This window comes from Prinia subflava, chromosome 9 (assembly GCF_021018805.1).
Source record: "Prinia subflava isolate CZ2003 ecotype Zambia chromosome 9, Cam_Psub_1.2, whole genome shotgun sequence".
NCBI classification, from domain to species: domain Eukaryota; kingdom Metazoa; phylum Chordata; class Aves; order Passeriformes; family Cisticolidae; genus Prinia; species Prinia subflava.
In genome coordinates this window covers 31191206-31211585 of record NC_086255.1, presented here as the reverse complement: position 1 = coordinate 31211585, position 20380 = coordinate 31191206, and the positions used below count along the sequence as shown (strand labels likewise).

The 20380-nt window shown below is 46.1% G+C and overlaps 1 protein-coding gene across 2 annotated transcripts in view; it reads right to left on the bottom strand.

Annotated features, from left to right (window-relative positions):
* The window catches only part of PCDH15 (protocadherin related 15), a 640425-nt gene that overhangs the window by 25811 nt on the left and 594234 nt on the right, over positions 1–20380 (bottom strand). For both annotated transcript variants that reach the window (XM_063406141.1, XM_063406139.1), the window contains 3 exons: positions 17056–17271; positions 13085–13173; positions 3383–3559 (listed from right to left, as the gene is read on the bottom strand). In XM_063406141.1, coding sequence (XP_063262211.1) covers positions 3383–3559; positions 13085–13173; positions 17056–17271 — 482 coding nt within the window. The remainder of the gene's footprint in view (positions 1–3382; positions 3560–13084; positions 13174–17055; positions 17272–20380) is intronic.

Genomic DNA, 20380 nt, shown 5'->3' with positions numbered 1-20380 from the left:
AGGGGCTGCCCAGGGAGGGTTGCAGTGCCCATGGCTGGAGGTGTTGATAAACTGTGTGGATGTGAGGACATGGTTTAGTGGTGGGCTTGGAAGTGGTGCTGGGTTAAGGATTGGACCTGATGAGCTCAGAGGTTCTTTCCAATCTAAATGACTCTGTTTTATGAGATCCCTGATTAATAAAAACTTCAGGTAATCACTCATAACAGTCTGAAGGAAAGATATGGATCTCCCATTGATTATCAGTTTTACAAAATACAGGACAGGGAAAATTCTGCATATCTTGAGAGACACGGGTTTTACCCCCTGGCACTGGCTGCTACATCCACAGCTTCCAAATCATGCCTTTGTTTTCCAGCCAAACGTTTTCCTGGAATTATTGTGGGATTAATATTATGGATTACAGGAGCCTCATGCTTTGGTTTATGGTGACAACTGTGACTCTGTTCAGCTGCTGCTTGGTGACCTGCTGTGTGACCCTTTTCTCTCAATTCCAGCTGCTTTGGGTTTGGATCCCTGACTCCTGCCTGTGTCCCTGCAGTTCTCCACTTGCTGTTCCACTTCATCCTCAATTCCCCTCACATTCGACCTTCACAAATAATTATTTTTAAACAGTGGCAGGTTCACAAGAAATTCTGTTAAATCAGAGCCTCCACTCTGCTTTTGAAGCAGGAACACAGCAGGTGTTCCCAAAAAAGCCCATTCTGGAAAAGCCACAGGTATCTTCCAATACACAATCATTTGGTGAGCTGTGTAAAAACCCCAGCTGGCAGAAGTCACTAACTCTGTGCTGTTGGTCCTGGATACATCATGGAATTGTTGAACACTTGGAAAATCACCTGTGGGAATTTATCTTCCTTACTGGTAATTAAATGTTTAAAACAGGATGCTCTGTTTCTTTTGGACTTATTCACCTTTCTCCCATCATATCCAGTTTATGAAATGATCCTTTCTCCCAGTGATCCCTTTCCTGTCAGATTCAGAGCAGATTCTTGGCTGGCAGAAGGGTGGTTGGGACTTGTGGCTTCCCAGTGAGGGGACAACCACTGCTGAAGTGTCCCCCGACCATTGCAGGAGGAACCCTGAGCCATCCCTCTGAAATCAGACTCCCAGGAGGCACCTTTATCTTTTTAGGAGGTAAAAGTCTTTGCAGATTTGGGTACGTCCCTGGCCCAAATCTCCTGAGGTTCTCCCACTTTCCAGTGAAAACTTGGGAACTGCAGCTGCAAAACTCTATCTCCTTACTCCAGTGAGCTGACAGTCACTCACCTCTACCCTAAAGCCAGAGAAGCATTCCTTGGGATTTTGCTGATTTAAATATTTAAAAGCTTTTGAAGAGAAGAAAAAAAAGCCCTTAAAAAACTGAGTGTGCAGGCACAGGGAGCATTTTAATGAAGCTGTTTCTCAGATGAATCCCCCTTCCCTTCCTGTTGGAAAAGCTGAGTTTTAACCCATCATAACTCTATTCTGCTCTGGGTACTTCACTGGACATCTGAACATCCCTAAAAAGACATTTCAATATCTTCAAAGGGTGCCAAAATGAAGAGGGACATTTTTTTCTGAGCATGAAGAGAGTCTGCAAGGGAAAAGTTTATCTTTCCTGGAATTCAAAGAGCCTCCCTGTTCAGATAACAGCAGATTTACATATCCTGATAGTAGTGGATTTACTGAGAGTTTTCCAAAGGGAGGAGGAAAAGGGTGTCAGAATCTTGACTTAAACTGTGAAAAGATCACAGTCACTCCATTCTGGGAATGATCAATACTGGACAAGTGACCACAAGCACCCAGAGCATGACTGAGACCTGGAAAGACTGAATGATGATGGGGGTACCTAAAAACAAATGGCAGGAAAAGGAAGGAGGCTCTATTGTCACCCCTCTGAAAGCTGTTATTACTATTAATTATATTTCATATAAAATTTTTATATAAAGTATTCATTTTTTTATATTCCTAGTTCAGAAAAGTGATGCTGGAAGACTGGAGTGGGTTCAGAGAAAACTTTAGGTGATTAAAAGAATTAAAACACAGCCCAGAGCAAAACTTCTCAAGAATAAAAATACAGAGGATGATGTGAACATGAGTCTAGACCTTGGTGGGACCAAGAAATTAAAGGCACCAATGGATGCTTTAATTTAGCACCCAAAATTATAATAAAAATGAGCCTGGAAAAATTAAAAAAAAAAAAAAAAAAAGACAAAAGGCCTAATTTTGACAGGAAATTAACCTGCAATAACAACCCCCGGGTTGTAGTTGATTGGATTTTCTGGTGCAGTTGCTTTGCTGATAGACATGTTCCAAGCAGAATTAATTTGGGGAGCTGCCAGACTTGCTCAGACTGATCCCAGTGATCCTTTCCAGCCTATAAAATCTGAGTATCTGCAGAACTTTCCTATGCTGTGCTTCACCTACAGTCCACCAGGAGCTCAGGAGGAGAAGTCCTTCTCCAACCCCATTTCCCTGTTGTCGTTCACAGCCTTTTCCTGCCAAGCTGCTGAAGATGCGCTCAGCACAGGAAAAGCCTGGTGGGGTTCTCACTGAGAGAAAAACCAACACCAAGGTGGAACATGTGCAAAAAGAAACCCCAAACAAATCAAAAAGGTTTTTTTTTCTCTTTAGAAGAAGAACCTGATTGGCATTTTGGAGAGCCTGATCTCGAGTGCCGAGGTGTGCACTGGGTCATGTCCCAGTCTGTTTTACATGAGGTGGAAACCACCCCTTCCCTTCCCTTCCCTTCCCTTCCCTTCCCTTCCCTTCCCTTCCCTTCCCTTCCCTTCCCTTCCCTTCCCTTCCCTTCCCTTCCCTTCCCTTCCCTTCCCTTCCCTTCCCTTCCCTTCCCTTCCCTTCCCTTCCCTTCCCTTCCCTTCCCTTCCCTTCCCTTCCCTTCCCTTCCCTTCCCTTCCCTTCCCTTCCCTTCCCTTCCCTTCCCTTCCCTTCCCTTCCCTTCCCTTCCCTTCCCTTCCCTTCCCTTCCCTTCCCTTCCCTTCCCTTCCCTTCCCAACAGATCCATGCTCCAGACAGAACGTGTGAGAAGCCTGAAGGTCAACGCTGCAGCACCAAAGCCTGAAGATCACACAGGACTTTGGGTACATAGGAAGGAAATTCCTTGGAGGAATTTCAGTTGGCAGCTCCTCCACAGGGTGGAGAAAACCTATTACAAGCTGTCGTGGTGACAATGTCTGAATCATGTGGTTTGGGACAATTTAGCCCAAGGCACTGGACTGAACTAGGAAGTGGAAAATTCCCAAGGTATCCATATGGGATCTCCATGCAGCAGCTGTTTCAATGGATTTTTCTGTTCCTGTTATGCTGAACCAGTTTCTAACAGACCAACGGATTCTCAAACCATCCGTGCAAACAGAGGGAGACCAACAAGACAAACACTCACTTAAAAAGCTCGTTCCTCATGATGGCTCTGTTGGTTTGCGGGTCGATGGCGTAGACCATGAGGTCGGATTTGGTGTAATCCTCCTCAGAGTATCCATCCCCAAACCTCCGTGCCCCGATGGATTCCACCACCACCGTCGCCCCTGGAATCTGGTCCTGGATGTAGCGTTCCAAAATCCTAAAGGGAAGACGGAGCTGGAAAGCTGCAGTGATTGGTTTGTGCTGCTCACCACTGACCCCAGCCCAAATGAGGTGCTGAAAGGAAAACCCATGGGATGAGAGGGATTTTGACCTCCAGAGCACTTTTAAAAAGGAATCGCTGTTCCACATAACCTCTGAGATGCTGAACTCCTGAGAAAAGCTCAGCAGTGCTCGGAGAGGTCTTCAGAAATTGTGTCCTGAAATCGAGCTCTTTGTATTTATGACCCCAGTCGAGTTTTAAACGGCTCATGGGAATCACCACCTATATTTCACACAAAATCCCCCTGTCAGCCTTTTATTAAGTTATATGATTCCAGCACTTCCATTCCAGCCTTCCACAGGGTGCATTCCATAAATTTTCACCCAGAGAAACAACCGCTTGAACAATTTTTGGTGGGATATTTCATCCAGGCCTCTGATATCACACAACATTTCAGGGGCTGCAACACCTGCTGCTCCAAAAGGCACCAGGTTCCACAGGCAGCAGGAAATTGGAATATCGGGCTGACATTTTTACCACAGGAAATAAAATCAAATAAACTGCAGCAGGATTCCACAAAGCAGGAGAAAGAAAGGCTGATAGAACTACGAGAAAACAATATCAACAAAAACAACAACCAGACTTGCTAAAGGTTGATGAGGTTTCGAACGTGGGACCAACAAAGGTTCACTTGAAGCCCACCAAGTTTTATAAACAAAGGCATAAATGCAGATGTCATCAACTCAGTGGGGGAAAAAAAAAAAAGAAAAAAAAAAAAAAAGAAAGAAAAAAGAAAGAAAAAAAAAGAGGGAGAAATAAACCAGAGCACTTGGAAGCATACAAGTTCCATCCGAACTTAAAATATTGAATTTCCTGGGCTAATTGATATGATGAGAAAATCAAAAAGCAATAGCTGGGAGGCAAAAGAAAGGGAACTAAGGGAATGTGCTGCCTGATCCATCAAGGACGCACCAGGGTGTGGAGGAGGGCATATCTCCCACAAAAAAGGACATCAGCGACTTTAGGGTGTCAATTGTTTAACACAAAACCTTCTGCAGTTGTGTTTTTTTCTCTGACAAAAGATTTCCCCCAACTCCTGATTTTTCAAGGCTCGTGATTCCCATTTATCCAAGGAACATCTCTTCTCTTTGTGTGGAAATGTAGTGTGCCATTAAAACCTGTTGTAAGCTTTTAAGCTTTTCTATAAGATCTTGAAAAATTCAAGTATGTCAAAGCCAGGTCATACCTGAGGAGTGAATATATGGAATTACTGCAGAGAAAATAGGGATACAGATTGGCTGACACGGTGTTCGTGGAGTGGTGTCCTCTGAACAAGCTCTCCTGTTGTTTGCAGATATGGAAAACTGCTTATCTCTGCTTCTGGCATGCTCTGCACTGGCAGCCAAGGTGAGAACCTGTCACACACACCTCAGCAACAATAATTCCCCCAGGGAAAACCTGACAGGACCAATCTGGGACATGGAGATTATTATAAAACCCCACCAAACCTGAAGGGAGTGTAAATGGATAAAATGAAACCACAACCATTCTTAGAAGGGTGTTCGGCACAAGGTGTCAGGCAGAACAAACATATAAAGGACTTTCCTCCATAATTAGCATTTAATCATCTTCTCTTGCTGCAGGAGGAGATGCTTTTCACGGAATCAAAGAACCCCAGAATCCACCCTGTGCCTGATGCCCACCCTGTCCCCAGCCCAGAGCACTCAGTGCCACCTCCAGCCCTTCCTTGGACACCTCCAGCCATGGGCACTGCAACCCTCCCTGGGCAGCCCCTGCCAAGGCCTGAGCTCCCTTTCCATGCACAAATTCCTGCTGCTGCCCAAGCTGAGCCTCCCCTGGCCCAGCCTGAGGCCGTTTGCCCTTGTCCTGTCCCTGTTCCCTTGTACAGAACTCTTATTACACCCTAGACAGAAATGCTGCATCAGGTTGGAATGTAGGGTCACTTCTGGCAGAATCAGTAACAATATTCCCTTTCCTCACAAATTCCTGGCATCCCGCTGGAATTCATTGCCTTTGAGAATATCTTTGTCTAAAACATTATTAAAACTGAAGAATAAACAGAATGTTTGGACAAGGGATGGAGAGACAGGACACAGGGAATGGCTTCCACTGCCAGAGGGCAGGCATGGGTGGGATATTGGGCAGGAATTGTTCCTGGCAGGGTGGGCAGGCCCTGGCACAGGGTGCCCAGAGCAGCTGTGGCTGCCCCTGGATCCCTGGCAGTGCCCAAGGCCAGGCTGGACTTTGGGGCTTGGAGCAGCCTGGGACAGTGGAAGGTGTCCCTGCCATGGCAGGGGGTGGGATGAGATGGGTGTTAAGCTCCCTTCCAGCCCAAAGCATTCTGGAATTCTGTGATATCACTTCCCGAGAAATGGGTACATGGCAGCCATTGGCTATACTGACATTGCAGGAATCCCCACAGAAAGTCTAGCAGAGTGGCAGCAGTGTTCAATTTGAAACACACAAATCGCACTTTTAGGTTAAAACAGAGAATAAAATCACACTGAAGACTGAAAAGCTGCAATTAAAGAATTCACTTAAAAATAGGGCAGTTCCCTGTAGAGTTGTTTGAAAAATCCTTCAGCTGAACTTGTGATGCTGAAAACGCTGTAGCATTTTAGAACTTCTCTGGAAATGGCTACTTACTTGTGGTGGTACTCACAAAAGCCAATCTTTTTCAGACTCCTACTTTTAAGTATCAACAGCATCCGCAGCTCTGCGGTATTGATCAGCAGAATTCAAATTAAAATTAGTCTGTCACTTGTTAATCCCACAAGGGTCACTCCCATCCTCCCACGTGTGTGTAAGAGCTGGAAGCAGGAGCAGAACAGGTGATGAGCCTTTCCAACTGCTCCAAGTCCACTGGAGCTGCTCAGTAGTGTGGGAAATGCCTGCCAGTGCGTCCCTGTTAGAACAGCTCTCCCAGTTCCCAGCAGTGACACTGGAAATGAGCATAGATCTGTCACTGAGGGATCCTGAGGCCCAAAGCTCCCTGGAAATCCTGAGGTGGTTGCTTTTCACCTTTAGATGCAAAATAAATGGAAAAGCGAAACAATACAGGGGTGTTGGTCTGCTGAGCTGTCCCTTGGCTGGGGAATTCTGCCCCATGAAGTCCCAGAATGGCTTGGGTTGGAAGAGACCTTAAAGTTCATCCAGTGCCACCCCTGCCATGGGCAGGGACACCTTCCACTGTCCCAGGCTGCTCCAAGCCCTGTCCAACCTGGCCTTGGGCACTGCCAGGGATCCACAGGATTCCACAGCTGCTCTGGGCACCCTGCCCACCTTCCCAGGGAAGGATTTATTCCCAATATCCCATCCAGCCCTGCCCTCTAGCAGTGGGAAGCCATTCCCCCTTGTCCTGTCACTTCCCAATTTGGGAAAATTCCATCTCCAGCCTTCTTGGACATCCCCTGTAGGTACTGGAAAGAGGCTTTCAGAACATTCCTGAACTGCTACTTCCTCTAGGAAAGTACATCCTGGAAGCAGCAGAACAAACCCCAAAATCTGGGATAAGGCACCACATTTCCAGCCAGCTCTCAGTGCCATGTCCATGTGTTTATATCCACACTCGAGGTTGCTGTATCCCCTTCCAGGCAGACAAGAGTCTGGAAAACAGGATTAAATCTAGGGGTTCACCCTGGCATCACAGCAGGAAGTTCTTTAGGAATTTAACAACCTATTGTGGCTTTGGAGCACATAAAATATTTTAAGAAATGGGAAAAAACAAAAGCCCCCAAACATTCTTTCTTTCAGGACTCAAATTACCAAAGACTTCGAGTGAGCAGGGTTGAAGATTCAATATCCTGCATAATTTTTTTTGCCAAAATTCTATTTCCCAAAACTAAGCTGGTGCAATAATAATGATAAATTTGTATTCTAGGTATTTGAAAATACAAATTTGGCAATCATGGAGAGCTGAGACCATCCAGTCCCCGCCATCAGCATCAATACAGACTTTTAAAGTGCTTTAATTAACTCCTCAATTCTGCTCCACTTCAGGCAAATTCTGGCCACGTGGAGTCTTTGCAGGATTAATAACTGTCAATGAAACCACTGGATTTTAAACTGGACTTTCCCAAAGAGACGAGAACCAATTCCAACCCCTCTGGTGCAGTCAGTGACAGATTTGGGGGACATACACTGGAGTCCCAGCTCCCAGATTCCGACATAAACAGAGCTCAGGGTAGGGTCTGCTCATCCTGTGGTGCCTGGGGTTCATTCCAAGCCTATAAACATCCATTTTTTTTATAAAACAGCCTTTCACAAAGCTGTTTTCTATCACACATGTGCCCAGCAGGAAGGAGCAGCACAGAGACAATTCCCACCACATAGAATAACTTACAAAATATTTCATAATAATATTATTAATAAGATTTAGAAAACAACCCAGGGCCAATGCCTTTATGCCCACTTATCCTAATCCTATAAAAGCAGGGAATCAGGAATCATTAAGGCTGGAAAACATCTTTAAGACTCAAGTCCCACTGTCACCCCAGCATCACTACAAGCAGATTGGTTTGCACACCAGAAAGGAAAATTGCTTTATTACACACTGCTGAAGTTGCTCTCCTTCTCTTTGTGCTCATCCTGTAAAATCCTGCCCTCCAAAACCCCTGCACGCACTCCAACTTTTTATTTCAGCCTCATTTGTCCCGGCCGCAGACGGAACATTGCGCTCATCCAAAGAATAATACCCAGAGACATCTCCCCTCTGACCCCCAGGACAATCTCCAGATCTCAGCACAAAAGGGCTTTTCCTGCAATTGTCAGCAATTCCCAGGGAAAGCAGGAGTTTACAGCTTTATCCACTGCATCAGAGAGCTTTGGAGAGATCCATTACCACAAGAACCCCGGGAGTTACGGAGAGCAGGAGCTCGCTGAACCAGCTGCCAGGGCGAGTAGCAAGTGGAAAAGCTGGAGCTGTACAAGTTTTGATCTCTATTACCCAACTTAATAAAGGTGGCCTGCAGTTATTAATCATCCTGGTTGCTCAGTGGGGAGGGTGGAAAAGACTCTGTGAACACTGCACCAAGCCCTGGGACACTCTCCCACACAAAGCCAGGCTGGCTGGACATGAAACAGCCAGCTGGTGGCAAATGTCCCCCTAATCTATTTATTTCATCAGATTGGATCTATTTAATCTAATTCAATCAATTCTGTTATTATCTAACGTATTCCTTTTCTGAGTTTGCAATTTAATTTGGAATGAAACATTACAGTGTGAAGAAGTGACAGAGAAAAAGGGGAGGGGAGGTGCAGCGGAGGGACAGGAGCAAAGTGACCCCAAAGTGTTCCTGTCAGAGAGGGAAAGGGTAAAGGACAAAGCAGCTACAGCTGGACCTGTGACTCAGGGACGTTCCACAAAGGGCAGGAGAGCAAGGGCCACCTGTGGAGAAGGCTCAAGGGCAGGGTCACTGCCACCACCCCAACAGTCCAGTCAGCTGTAATTAGACTTAATTCAGTAATTATCTGGCAAAAATCATAAAGTGAGCACCGGAATGTGACTTCTCCTGTGGGAAAAGTAACAAGACAGAGTGATTTATACCCTGCAGCTGAGATGTGCTTATTTTTTACCAATTCAGAGACTGAGGAGAAAAAAATCCCACAACTGCAGGGAAATCATCCACATCTGAAACACTTCCCTGAACTGTTCCAGCTCTCAGATATAAAATTTATTGTCTCATATACTATGATTAGACATAAAATCTTATGTGATGCACAATGTACATGTGCTGTATATTATGATCTATAATTTACAGTAGTATATACTCTTTTAAATGCAGCACAGTTTCTGTGCATTAAGGAGAGTTCCTTTGAAGAATGATGGCAGTCAGCTTTAGATATGCAAACCATTAAGTTGGAAGGTTCAACGTTCAATTCCAAAAAACTCCCTGAGCAATAACTCCAAGAATCAGCACTTGATTCTACGTTTGGATATTCAGGAAAAAGCCTGCCTGGCCACTTCTACATTGTTCTAGAGGGTTCAGCATGGATATTTCTTACCTTGGGAACTGCCTCACTCTTTTCAGGATATAAAACTGACTGAGAGAAGCACGGCTGAAGTGAGGGGAGAAACCCTGGAGAGATGCACGAGGAGTACTGGGGATCCTGATTTCCCAGGGGCAGCAGGAGGAGCAGTGGCAGCAGGGCAGGGAGGGACGCTGCCCCTGTGGCAGCCCTGGAGGCACCTCTGGAGTGCTGTGCCCAGCTCTGGATCCTCAGCACGGCAGGGCCAGGGAGCTCCTGGAGCGGGGCCAGCGGAGGCTGCGCAGCTGAGGAAGGGCCTGGAGCATGGGGGTGCCCAGGAAAGGCTGAGGGAGCTGGGGCTGCTCAGCCTGGAGAGGAGCCCCAGCTGAGAGGGGCCCTCAGCCCTGGGTGTCCCTGTGTGCAGGGAGGGCTCCCAGCAGGGCCCAGGCTCTGCTGCGGGGGCCCAGCAATGGCCCCAGAGCCACGGGCAGGGCCTGAGCCCAGCAATTCCCCCTGCACACGAGGCACAACTTCTTCCCTGGGCAGTGCCCAGCCCTGAGCACATTGTCCACACAGCCTGGGGGCTCCTCCCTGGGGCTGCTGCACAGCTCTGTGCACACAGTGCTGTGCCCTGTGCTCTGGGATGGCCCTGCTGGAGCAGGGAGGGGGCACCAGGTGCCCGCTGAGCTCCCTGCAGCCTCACCCAGCCTGGGACTCTCTGTATTTGATCCAAACTCTCCTTTTAAGCCACTCCACTATTCCAGTTCAGAGGAGCTGATGGGATATCTCCTCCATACAGGAGTGTACAGAGGAATTTGCTTCCCAAGACAGTCCTCTGCCCTGCAGAATGGGAGAAGCTCAGGTCTCTCTTGGCAGTGTGCTTTATCTGACTTTAGGCAGAGCTTTAAGCAGCCATCCCATGAAAATCAAAGAATTAAATGCTCTGAGAACCACTTTGGCCGCTTTATTCCAGTTGAATTTCAGGATGGGATTTGATGATGCCTCTGGGCTGCTTCCAATGGAGGATATGCTTCAATTCCATGAAATCCTGTTCCCTGCCCAACAAACAAGCACTCCCTGAAACTTCCATATTTCAAGAACTCTCTGGCATCTGTCTCCACCAAGAGAATGAGAGGAATGAATCATATTCTGAATGAGAGGAGCACACCCTGAATTTTTCATGAAGCCTCAGCCTGTTTTCTCTACCCCTTCTGCAGCAGACAGTAGAAAGGGGTCTCTCTGCACAGCTGTAATTAAAGTGGGCAACAGAAATGGCCAGTGGGACACTGATGTGCAGCCCAGACAATATGAAAAGCTTGATGAAATTAAAGCAGTTGGAGGAAAACATTGAATAACTGCAAAAGATCCTACTGGAAGTGTCAGGGAAGACAAGTCCACTGTATCCCTCAAAAAACTCCTAAGCCAAGTAGTGATGCTTTAAATCTTCTCTTCCCTGCTTTGCTCCCTTTATCTGGACCATTAACTCCCACCCATCTCTGGCTGTGCTGAGTGTGGAAAAACAGAATTATATAATTCTTAATACCTCATAACTCCTTGTGAAAAGGACAGAACCTCATATAACTTATCCTCCAAAGTTGTTGAAATCACTGTTTATTTTATTGTGAAAAATCACTGTAATTCCACAAATGACCCATGTATCCCTTCTCTAACATTCCCCATCACCAACTGTTGGCTAAATGTTCTATTTTCAGGGATTAATGTTTGCCAAAATGAGAGGAGAAAGAGCTGAGGAACCTGTGTAATGACTAATTTAATTCACAGAACACAGAATGGTTTGTATTGGGAAGGGATCTTAAGGATCCTCTTGTTCCAACTTCCCTGCCACACAGAGAGACACCTCCCACTGGACAGTGTTGATGACAGCCTTTTTATCTGTTAATTATTTACACATTAAATTTTTTTATAAATTACTGCATTATTTGAAGTGGCAAAACTACTTTGGTCTGAGAGTCCAAATAATTTGCTTTCCCTTTGCCTGTAGTTACATGCAAAAAATCCCAAATTCTTATTTTGTTTTTATGGGCTGCACAAATTATTAAACCTATATGGAAACAGGGAGAGGGTGATCTTTTAAATTTAGGAGGAAAATATGAGAAATTTGGAGAGACCAGTGAAATAAATAATAAATAAATAATTTCTCTGTGAAATAGACCTTTGTATCCAGCTACAAAATTATTTTTGAGATATTTGTTCTCTGCAAATATTTTCAGGAAAGAATGGGAGAATTTGAAAATAAGCTGATGTAATTCTTCTGGCAAAGGCTGTCCATAAAAACTAATTCTTAGAAGAGAAATTCCCCAGCTACACTGATTTGCCCATGGTGTTTGTGGAGGTAAAGGCTTCTCGAGCTGACCTGGAGAACTCAAAACTTGATAATATTGTAGGCTTTTTTTAAACTTTATACTCATTCCAAAGCTTTGTTCACAGTGAAATACAGAATCACAGAATGGTTTGGGCTAGAAGTGACCTCCAAGGTCACCAAGTCCCACCATCAACCACCACCACCCTGTTCACCACTAACCCATGTCCTCATTTACCAATTCCACATGGGTTTGAACACTTGCAGGCATGGGGACTCAACACTTGCCTGGACAGCCCCTCCAATGCTGAAACCAGCCTTTCCTCGAAGAAGTTCTCCCTAAAATTCAATCTAAACCTCCCCTGGTGCAGCCTGAGGCTGTTTCCTTCTGTTACTTGTTACTGAGAAAAGAGCTTGACTCCACCTCAGCAGAGTCTCCTTTTAGAAAGTTATTCCTGGTTCTAGGCAATCCCTCCCTTCAGGAAGTTATTCCTGGTTCTAGGCAATCCCTCCCTTCAGGAAGTTATTCCTGGTTCTAGGCAATCCCTCCCTTCAGGAAGTTATTCCTGGTTCTAGGCAATCCCTCCCTTCAGGAAGTTATTCCTGGTTCCAGGAGGAGCAGTCCCTGTGAGTTCAGCCCGTTGCCTGAACAACCTTGTTGGTGGTTCTGATGTTCGAGCCTCTCAGAGCCAACACACACCTGGCCCAAAACAGAGGGAGAAAAGGGAAACATCCCAAATCTCCTGGAGTAAATCCATCAGGAATTTCTCCTAGCCCAGTGAAGATGTGAGGCCCTCAAGAGACTTTTGCAATGACTAGTTGGACAATCAGCCCCAAGGTATTTCAAATTCCATGGACAAAAACAAGCAGGATGGATCAGACCTGTGGGAATCTGAGAAGTGCCAATCATCATTGATTGAAGTGACAAAAAAAAAAAAAATAAAAAGAGGACAAGGATTGGATATAAACTATTTCCTACGGCATTTTCTATCCCATATTGGCTAATTCCATGACAGCAAGTAGAGAAAATCATCTCTGTGTTACAAAAAGTAGCCAGAAGTGTAAACCCGACCCCTGGAAGCTGCTGCTGCTGCTGCTGCTGCGGTGTCTGGGGTCTCTTACTGACCAGATAGAAAACCTCCCTCACTCCCTGATCCATCCAATCCCAAAGCCAGGGAATTATCTGATATCTGGAGAGGAAATGAATTGATTACCCAATGAGCTGGTCTTTGTTTTGCTCCACGAGGGTGGGAGGAACGTTGGAGACGATCACTTGCATGTCCAACTGATTGACCACAGAGACCTGGAAAGAAAAGAGGGAAATCCAATCGGCACTGCCAGGCACAGCCCCCTCCCCATCCAAAAGCAATGGAAAAATTCCTTTCCTGCCTCCACACCATGCCCTGGTAGCCTGATTTCTCCTTTTAATTCCAAACAGGAGAGCTGGCAAGTCTTGCGGCCAAAGCACATAAACATCAAAGATTTAACTGGAATTTTAATTCCAGGTCTGCATCAGAATCATGGATTTTTAAGCTGGGGACAACAAAAGTCTGACAGACAGTTTAGACTTGGCTTAGAGAATCCCAGATCTCCCATAGGCTGAACTCAAAATTACTTCTGAGCATTTGGGTGGTTTGGATGCCAGGAAAATCCTCCCTTGGAGCCATACAATGTGCACCAAGGGAAATGGAAATTCAGGATTAATTCCACAAAATCAATGCTGCTTTGTTAGAAAATCAGGAAGGAAATTGTTCATTTACATTGAAGTGATCAGTGAGAGGTTTTATTTTAATCTCCAATTGTTTTAGCTTCTTCCTCTATCATAAAACCACACATTTCACAACTGAGCTTTTCCCTTAAAAATAAAAAGTAAAACAAAGTAAGAAAAGTTGCTTCTAATCCACTCAACACTTGTGTGATTTCTTGGAATAAAATTAAATTTCAGTTTTCCACCAAGGCATGGAGTGAACTCTGAGAAAATATCTGGCAATTATTGTTTTTTACTATGAACCCAACATCACTCCAATCCTGTAGAGGATTCTGGAGGAAAATTTGGAAAACTAGGCCAATGTTAAAGCTGATAAATTTAAAAATCAAGGGTTAGTTGATTCTAAAAGGAATAAACAGGCCCTGATTTTCCAAAGAGGAGCCCTGGAAGCACAGCAGCAGAAAAGCCTGAATGTGCTTCCACATCAAACACTGATTCACCAGCTTTGAAGCTTAATTCAACTTTAAATATTTAAATGTTCTTGAAATGTCATCAGATGCCCTGATCAGCACGTACAGGCTTCTGTGCAAGAAACACAGAATTATAATGAGCTCCAAATAAATTTTAGACTAAAATCATGCAACGGAACTGGAAAGCAATGATTAATTTAATAGAATTAATTACATTAGCCAGTTCAAGCAACCACTGTGCACCCAGGAACTGAAAGCAGTGTAAATGCAACAGCAAAAACAAAGGCAGTAATTCTTTTAATATGGAAGAAATCACAATTATCATCACTTGTTCATGTACAAAACCAGGGATAAACACACATTCACGACAAGCTATAGGAAACCAAGTGTGTTGGACAAAAATCAAGCGACATTTGAGGTTTCCATGGTAACATTAACTTGCTTGTTATCCCCATTTGTAAAGGCAGGCAAAGCAGAAAATTGTTGGTAACCTCTAGCCCACGAGTGATATCCCTTTGATCCCGAGCTTCGCTCATTAGGCACTTCCCAAGTTTTAAATCCAGCAAGGCAGAGCCTACAAAGAGTCTTGATTGTGATATGGCACCGATGGATTCCTGGGAGCAGCTGGGACCCGAATGAGGAGGGGCCCTTAAAACCTCCTCAAACCCCAACAAACCTTTGATTAAAGATGATATCTATGACATCATAAAGATGATATCCATCATCTCAAATAATGATAGTGAATGTCCACTATCTACACTTCCTCAGCACCTTTAGGTGCTTCCTTGCAGCAAACTCGACTTAAAATGCAATTATTGTATCTCTTTCATCTCACAGATGCTGAGAAGGAAAGCTCCATCACATGGAAGCAAACTGCCAACCCACAGGGGTCTGACTGGAGCCATCCTGCTGTCCTTCCCACGGATTGTCCCCACCAGCATGAAGACCTTTGACCAGGGGGTTTGGCAGGTCCTGCTGCTCCCAGAGATGTGCCAGGCTCTGGGGAAGCATCCTGGTCCCAGTTCTGGAGGATACCTTGCTCTGCTCAGCTTCTTCCCAGCATTGTCCCCGTGGTGGTGACCTGCCCCTTCTCCTGAGACCTCCTCCCGGTGCAGTGCTATCTTCTTCCCCTACATCTTCTTCTTTTGCATGGGAATAATTATATTAATTTCTCTGTGCACTTTTTGAGCTGGTTGTGAAAGAAATAACACCTGAGAGCCTGACCCCACAGCAGGAAAATCCTGTTAAAACCATGGGAAAGGATTTCAGTGCATAGATCACACTTGGTGCATAAAACCAGAGAATCCCAGAATGGCCCTGGAGGAAGGAACTTTAAATCCCATCCAGTGCCACCCCTGTCATGGGCAGGGACACCTTCCACTGTCCCAGGCTGCTCCAAGCCCCAAAGTCCAACCTGGCCTTGGGCACTGCCAGGGATGCAGGGGCAGCCACAGCTGCTCTGGGCACCCTGTGCCAGGGCCTGCCCACCCTGCCAGGGAACAATTCCTGCCCAATCTCCCATCCAGCCCTGCCCTCTGGCAGTGGGAAGCAATTCCCTCTTGTCCTGGCACACCTTGGAAATTGTTTCTGTATTTCTTGCTGGCTCCTTCAGGTCCTGAAAGGTCACAGCTGGGTCACTCCAAAGCTTCTCCTCTCCAAGCTGAACAATCCCAGCTCTCCCAGCCTTTCCTCCCAGCAGAGCTGCTCCATCCCTCTGCTCATCCTGGTGCCTCCCCTGGACTCATTCCAACAAGTCCATGTGCCAGTGTTCTAGGCAGGATGGGGTCGGTCTGGAATTGTATCTCCAGCTCCTCCAAGCTTCCAGGCCTTGCTCAAAGCAACTGCTCATCACTCAGCCAGACATCATAAAGGAAGCTCTATAAATTAATGAGACATCCTTCACTTTCTAATGTTCATGTCGATTCCTTCTGGCTATATTTTAATATCCCATTAGTGCATAAATTACCTAAGAATGCCCCATCATTTTGGGAGGTCAAGCATGAGGGCATCATCGTTTATGTGTATTTGGTGAATTCCTGCAGAACTCACCACGCCAAGGATTCTGGCTCTCATCTGTATCCTTTGACAGTGTTCCCATGAAGTGGATAATGCACTCCATCCCTTTCACATTATGCTAATATTGAGCCAATCCATCAAGTTTATAGGCTTTAAGAAAATTTAGCTTGGGTGGTTTCAGTGGCTGGACTAAGTCAATGTTCTTTGAACAGCACAAAACCACGAGCCTGAGGCCTAAAGATGGTGCCAGTTCTGAAATACTGCTTTCTCGGGGACTGAAAAGTTCATTCTCAGCCCAAAATTATTCCTTAACATAAGCAACTAAGGCAACTTGGACATGACCAGCAGGGACACAGAATCGTAAAATCATGGAATAGTTTGGGAAGGGACCTTAAATCCCATCCAGTCCCACCCCTGCCATGGGCAGGGACACCTTCCACTGTCCCAGGCTGCTCCAAGACCCAAAGTCCAACCTGGCCTTGGACACTGCCAGGGATCCAGGGGCAGCCACAGCTGCTCTGGGCACCCTGTGCCAGGGCCTGCCCACCCTGCCAGGGAACAATTCCTGCCCAATATCCCATCCATCCCTGCCCTCTGGCAGTGGGAAGCCATGCCCCATTGTACCGGCACTACAGGCCCTTGTCCGAAATCTCTCTCCATCTTTCCTGTAGCTCCTTCAGGCACTGGAAGGCCACAGTTTGGTCGCCCCAAAGCTTCTCCTCTCCAGGCTGAGCAATCCCAGCTCTCCCAGCCTTTCCCCCAGCAGAGCTGCTCCATCCCTCTGCTCATCCTGGTGCCTCCCCTGGACTCACTCCAACAGGTCACAAAATCTTTTTGGTTTAAGAAACGAAAAGCTTTATTCCAGTGCCTTAAAAAATTAAGCACAAGCACTTTATGGCTTTTCCCTAGGTCTGCCTGGAATTAAACTTCCTGCAGGGTTTGAATTTCCTCAGGAATTATCCCGTAATAATAATCCTTGGCTGATACTTACGAGCACTTCTGCTTTGCTGCTCAGTCCTTTGCCGTAATCGTCGGTGGCAATGACCTGGAACTTGAAATAGGATCTCCTCATGTTTTTGAAGAGCATGGCAGTTTTGATGAGCCCCGTGTAAGCCTCAATCACAAAGCCTTCCTTGCCATCCTTGATGGGGGGAATGATGAGCCTGTACTGCATGGCACTGTAATTCCCAGTGTCCTTATCATTGGCCTGATGGGGAAAACGAAACAGGCAGAGGCAAACAAGGTAAATATTCATGGAAGGAGTCATTAACCTTGTCCTTTAAATAAAGGTGCATCTCGGCCCAGCAAATTTCTGCCACTCTGACATTTAAAACATTAGATCCCAGAGCACAGATAAGGCTGTTACTTTAAATGCTTCATTTAACTTTGTTGCACTCAGTTTTGCTTTTCCAGCAATTTCTTCCTCCTCTGTTGGCATTAAGCTGCTCCAGAAGAAAAAAAATTATTTAAAAAGTAGAAAAATATAGGTTGACTTTCAAGTCTGCAACAATACCTCAGAACTGCTTGATTCTGAGGAACCTCCATTGCCAAATTCTCATTGAAAAGGAAATATCAAAGAAAAAACCATCTCAGCAACTCGTGCACAGACTTACACAAGAATGTCCTTCATCCCAGAGATATTCTGATGGAGAACAGGTATTTTTGGTGCAATCAAATAACTTTTTATTAAAACAAGGAAGGATTGAGTGGCATTCCTGCAGTGGTGCACAGGGACCTGCTGGGCACCTCAGTTCAGGACACAGAGCTGCCCTGGCACTGCTGCTGGCCTGGATCAGGATGCAGGGCTGGCATCAACCAGGCAGCCCCAGGAATTGTTATTTCACCTTCCCTGCTCCTGACAACCCCGTGTAGCTCCATTCTGGCCTCTCCAGTCCCATTCTGTATGCTCCTATTTAACCAGTATCCAGAGGGAAGTGTTTCCAAGGACCCCGGCAGAGCTTTCCTGTGCTCCTTCCAGGGATCAGCAAGGTGGGAGCTAATTAATGCCTGAGCACTCATTAGACCTGGGCAAGGCTCAGCATTTGGGACACTTCAAGATCTATCAGCAGGTTTTTATGGAAATATTGGCACTGCTCCTGAGGCCTGTTGCTTAAGCTAATGCTGGAATAAAAACCAGCCTTATCTTTGAAAAGGTGCACGTAATATCCATGGAAAATCCATACTGTGCCACAGCTTAAGAATGAAAAACAATAAGTGTTTGTGTCAGCATGGAGAGTTCATAGAATCATGGAACATCCTGAGCTGGGAGGGACCCACAGGGATCAGGATCCAGCTCCTGTCCCTGCTCAGACACCCCAACAACCCCACCCTGGGCATCCCTGGCAGTGCTGTCCAAAGGCTCCTGGAGCTCTGGCAGCCTCGGGGCTGTGCCCATTCCCTGCCCAGCACCCTCTGGGGAAGAGCCTTTCCCTGATCTCCTGCCTGACCCAGCTCCAGCTGTTCCCTGGGTGCTGTCCCTGGTCACAGAGAGCAGAGAACACAGCTGTTCATGAGACACCACAGCTGCTAGAGGAGAATTATCTGTGCAAGGTCATTAAGCCTTCAATAGGGGCCATTAATCATCATTAATTGTTTCCTAATCAGCACTGAACAAGTTCTATATGGTGGAAATAGTTGTGGGGTTTTTTGTTTTTGTTTGGGTTTTTTTTGTTTGGTTTTTTTTGTTTGTTTTGGTTTGGGTTTTTTTCCCATTTTTTGATAATTTTTCAGGGAATACCAGCACCAGATGAGCGATCCAGATACTCAAAGCTGTGTATGCTCCATGCTACTCCAACTCCTATCAGCCCAGATTCCCAGACAGAACCATCCAGCACTTAAAGGATCATATCCACGCTGGTTTAGCTGGAAAGAGCAAAGAGGTTTCATTCAGAGCTGCCCAAAAGATGAGCTCCTGGAATGACACTGTCACTTGTCATGGACACACAAGTGGTTAAATCCCCACCCTCTCTCAATATTTTGCTTTGTTCTAAATTCACAAAGCTTCGTCTGGCTCAACTACCAAAAGCATAAATATAAAATGTGTTGTTTTTGTTCTCCAGCTCCATAGGTTTTTTTCAAGTCTTTTAAAACTGAAATTGCTGCCTCCTGTGTGAACTCAAGCCCCTCTATTAGGGATTTTAGGAAAGATGGGAAGGTTTCTGAAATTTACTCTGTTCTGTCAGTCAAAAAATAAAGATATCAGTGGGCTTTTCCAGAGCATCCCAGCTTTCCAACTGGCACAGGGAAATACAAGTCCACCACGTCCTAGAGCCAGCAGATGGGAGCTTGACAGGTGGAGAGTCAGGAAAATTGTTGGCTTTCCACATAAATAAAAGGCTGAAGGAAGAAATGAATGTGAAAACATGCTGTGTCACAGAATCATGGAATTTTAAAGGTTGGAAAACACCTCCAAGACCACCCAATCCAACTTTTGGACATCACCTTTCCTATTCAAACACACCGTGCAGTGCCACATCCGCTCACTCCTGGCACCCTTCCAGGGCTGGTGGCCCCACCACTCCCTGGGCAGCCCCTCTTCAATGCTCCACCACTCTTTCATGGAGAAAAGTTTCCAAATACCCAACCTGAACTCAAGAAAGCTGAGAGAAACTTGGCTGGAGCAAAACACCTGGTTGATGCTTGGATGGTGAAAAACAAAGACAAAAATTAAAGCAGCAACTCAGCTGTGCCAGGACACAGGGACACTGCCAGAGGGCAGGGCTGGATGGGATATTGGGAAGGAATTGTTCCTTGGCAGGGTGGGCAGGCCCTGGCACAGGGTGCCCAGAGCAGCTGTGGCTGCCCCTGGATCCCTGGCAGTGCCCAAGGCCAGGCTGGACTTTGGGGCTTGGAGCAGCCTGGGACAGTGGAAGGTGTCCCTGCCCATGGCAGGGGTGGGAATGGATGGGATTAAAGGTCCCTTCCAACCCAAACCATCCTGGGATTCCAGGGTAAGTTCAGCTCATACAGCACAGCTCAGGGTAAAGCCATGACCAATCCAGAAAAGTCTTGCCTGGCCAAACCCTCTGGTTTATCCCCACTCAGCTTTACATGCTGGTAATGGAGCTGGGAGGGGAAAGAAAACCAGAATTCCTGTAACCCCACGTGGCACATGAGGGACTCAGCAGCAGCCACAGGAGCAGTGTCTGATCCAGCTCCTCTGGGGTCATCCGTGAGTGAGCCAAGTTTCCCCCTGAGTGCCCATTGAAGCCCAAAGGCTCCCTAGAGGTGCCCTGGAGAGGAGCATGACACCCTCCCAATAAAAAGCCAATTTCTCTGTTGAAATGGATTTATGAGGTTGGTTCAGCTGGGTCAGA